The sequence below is a fragment of the Limulus polyphemus genome, unplaced genomic scaffold (assembly GCF_000517525.1).
Source record: "Limulus polyphemus unplaced genomic scaffold, Limulus_polyphemus-2.1.2 Scaffold283, whole genome shotgun sequence".
Taxonomy (NCBI): Eukaryota; Metazoa; Arthropoda; class Merostomata; order Xiphosura; family Limulidae; genus Limulus; species Limulus polyphemus.
Window position 1 is genome coordinate 604,704 of NW_013665893.1, and position 2,894 is coordinate 607,597.

Below are 2,894 nucleotides of genomic sequence, written 5' to 3' on the forward strand. Positions count from 1 at the left end.
AACTTATGATGTGTATTTCAAAATATTAAGGTAACAAACCCAATCGTTTATTGCATATCAAAACAGAAACAGACCTGCTGAACACTTACAATTGCTGTATTCCTCCCATTGGCAAATACTCTCCTACAGTGTCACTATAATGTTGGCCTTCTTGTTACTACAAATAAGGGAAATCAGATGCTATTATTGCCACAAAATCATTATAAAGACATTTGAATGGATATTACTGTCATGTTAAATGGTGGTTGCAGTTCTAATTTAATGTGAACATCGCTCTGTTTCCTGTCAAACACAAGCATGAACAATTTGTACAAATCATGTTTCTCACATAGAAATGGACAGTAGGAAACTAGCTAGAGATTTATATGTATGTAAAATAGTAGTAGATACTATTACTGCTCAGGGATATAAATTTGCATGACTTGTGATTTTCGACGTACAATTAATTTTCTTAACAGTTGTTAAAAGCTACTTTCAGCAAAACCCAAGAAATGCAAATATCTGCAAAACTGGTGACATTTTAAACTTAACTTTATGTTTTATATCTTAAATGATAGAAAATTATCGATAAAAGAACACATAAAAACCTACCCAAGTAAAATGTCCTTGTTTGGTAATATCTTATCCTTTCGAGGACATGTTCGCTTTAAGCAGGTTGTTCTGATCACTCTTTCTCGTATCACAGCAAAGTGTTCCACAAACCACTCTGCCTAACTCCCTCAATAAATCCCAGTTTGAATTCATCGGAGCAGATATACAATACGCCAGAAGCCACAATTCTCTGCTCTATTTCCATTGGCTAGCATGCAAAGGACTGATAAACTTCTGTGTCACTTGTGTGTTTTTCAAACCATGCTTTGATGTTTGGTGCACAAAGAAGTAAATGCGGAAAAGTAAGTTGTCAGCTGGACAGGTATTGGAGGTATAGACCACTTATTGAGATAGATAAACTTGTCCTCCCCATCTCAGTGCCTGTTGATTGTAATTTTCTATATCGTGAGCTTTCTTAGGGGTATGTTTTCTTTTAGGCTTTGGTATTGCATGTGGTGGGTTAAAGTACACAACTTTTCTCATTGTTCTCCAGATATGTGGAATGACTTCTATTTTTTCTTTGAACAAGTTGTTCTATGAGTGGATCTAATTTGTCTTATTGCATTTGTCGGTTGTCAAAAACGTTTTTTTTTATCTTATGTGTAGATGATAGTAATTTCTTTGTTGCTGTGGCCATCTTCTGACGGTATTCACGTATACGTCTTTAGAGATTGCTACATAGCCTCTTGATAGATTTCCCATTTTTATTTTGTCCTACATAATGTCTTTCTTTAGAATTTTCATCTAATTTTCTGCTGGTGAATTGATATTATGTTTATAATCATCTTGTAAGACCAAACATGCTACTGAAAGGTGTGTTGTTATAAGGTATTTTAGTGATGTAGGGTTGTGAAATTCATTGGTTTCACTAGTAACATTAGTAACAATCAGCTGAGGTAGTACTTAGTTCTTAAGTTGACTTGCTTGGTTCCATATTCAGCATTCAATTGTCAAACTCATCATCATCAGGAAGCTAATCATATTCCAAATGGATTACTTGGAATTCAATATTAATGTCTAGTTCTGACTGTGCATGGCTGTATTCTGGATGACTTGTAGTGGTTGGACTAAGCAGAAGGATTATCAGGAAGCAAAATCCTGGATTAAATGCCTCCAGAGTTGATACATTTATCACAAGACCAATCACATACATTAAATAATTGAATTCTGTTTTATCGTGAACCACCTTGGGAAGATGCCCAGAAATCTTATGTAGCAGGTGTGCAGAGCATATGCAAATAACAGCCCCTTCTTTCTCCATCCACACTCCTTGTCTAGCACTTCCTATGAATGATCAAGGTAATTGGAGATGTACTCTTGGTTGAATTACAACAACGTAACAAGAATGGAAGCCCGACTGTAATCAACCTCTACACACTGAGGTGATCTGGCTCGCCATCGTATTTTGTATAATATCTCGATTCATACGCATAATAAAGTTATATACATCAGCAGTGTTGTGGATATTGTGATCATTTCTGCTATTAGCAGTGGTTGGTCAGTCACCGTTCTCTTATCGTTTGTTCAGTATTGAATAATACAGCACTGTCTTTCCTTGTTCTGAAATCTTGATTATAGCTGTAACAGTAAAATCAAAATGCAGAATTTCTATCTTACAATGTATTAGTAACTTTATCTGAGATTATTTAACTCTTCCTTTTCTTTATTATGCAAGATCATCATCCAAATTCTCATATATTTCTTTCTGCAATGCCATTTCGAGAATGACGTCTTTGTGTAATCTTTCGGATATACTATTTCTCTAACTGAATTTTCTGCATTATATTTTTAGTCCTAAGTCTTCAACCATTACCAGTCTTATAGGAAAGCTTAGGAACTTCAGTTGATCGCTGGTAATATGCATTTGGTGGGTCAATCTGAACGATTTCAGCAGCTGCCTGCCTATAATACATCCCTTTTATTGTTCTGCCATTGGCGAGTACTATCTCACGCCTGAAAACAGTATATAGACTTACTTTTGATACCTTGACCTTCACTGACTTTCTCTTTTCTGGAGAGTTCTTTATCTTAAAGCATTCTGGAAACATGCAAACTGCTTTTTCAGTAACGAGAAGACAATGTTTTTCCGTATATAATGGCTGGAGACGGCTTGAATGGGTAATGAAGAAAAACTTTAATATAACAGCAAATGTACAACGTTTCGACAAGGTTTTGTCATCATCAACGTTGTACATTTGCTGTTATATTAAAGTTTTTCTTCATTACCCATTCAAGCCGTCTCCAGCCATTATCTATTGTATATGGTGAAAGTAATGTCTTTTGATCCATTTTTAGCAACAGCA

The 2,894-nt window shown here is 35.2% G+C and overlaps 1 protein-coding gene across 1 annotated transcript in view; it reads left to right on the plus strand.

Annotated features, from left to right (window-relative positions):
* Positions 1-883: 883 nt before the first annotated feature.
* LOC106457031 (cytochrome P450 4c3-like) overlaps positions 884-2,894 on the plus strand; it is a 39,686-nt gene continuing 37,675 nt past the window's right edge. The window contains exon 1 of the mRNA XM_013916414.2: positions 884-893. Within this exon, the coding sequence (XP_013771868.2) occupies positions 884-893 (10 nt within the window). The remainder of the gene's footprint in view (positions 894-2,894) is intronic.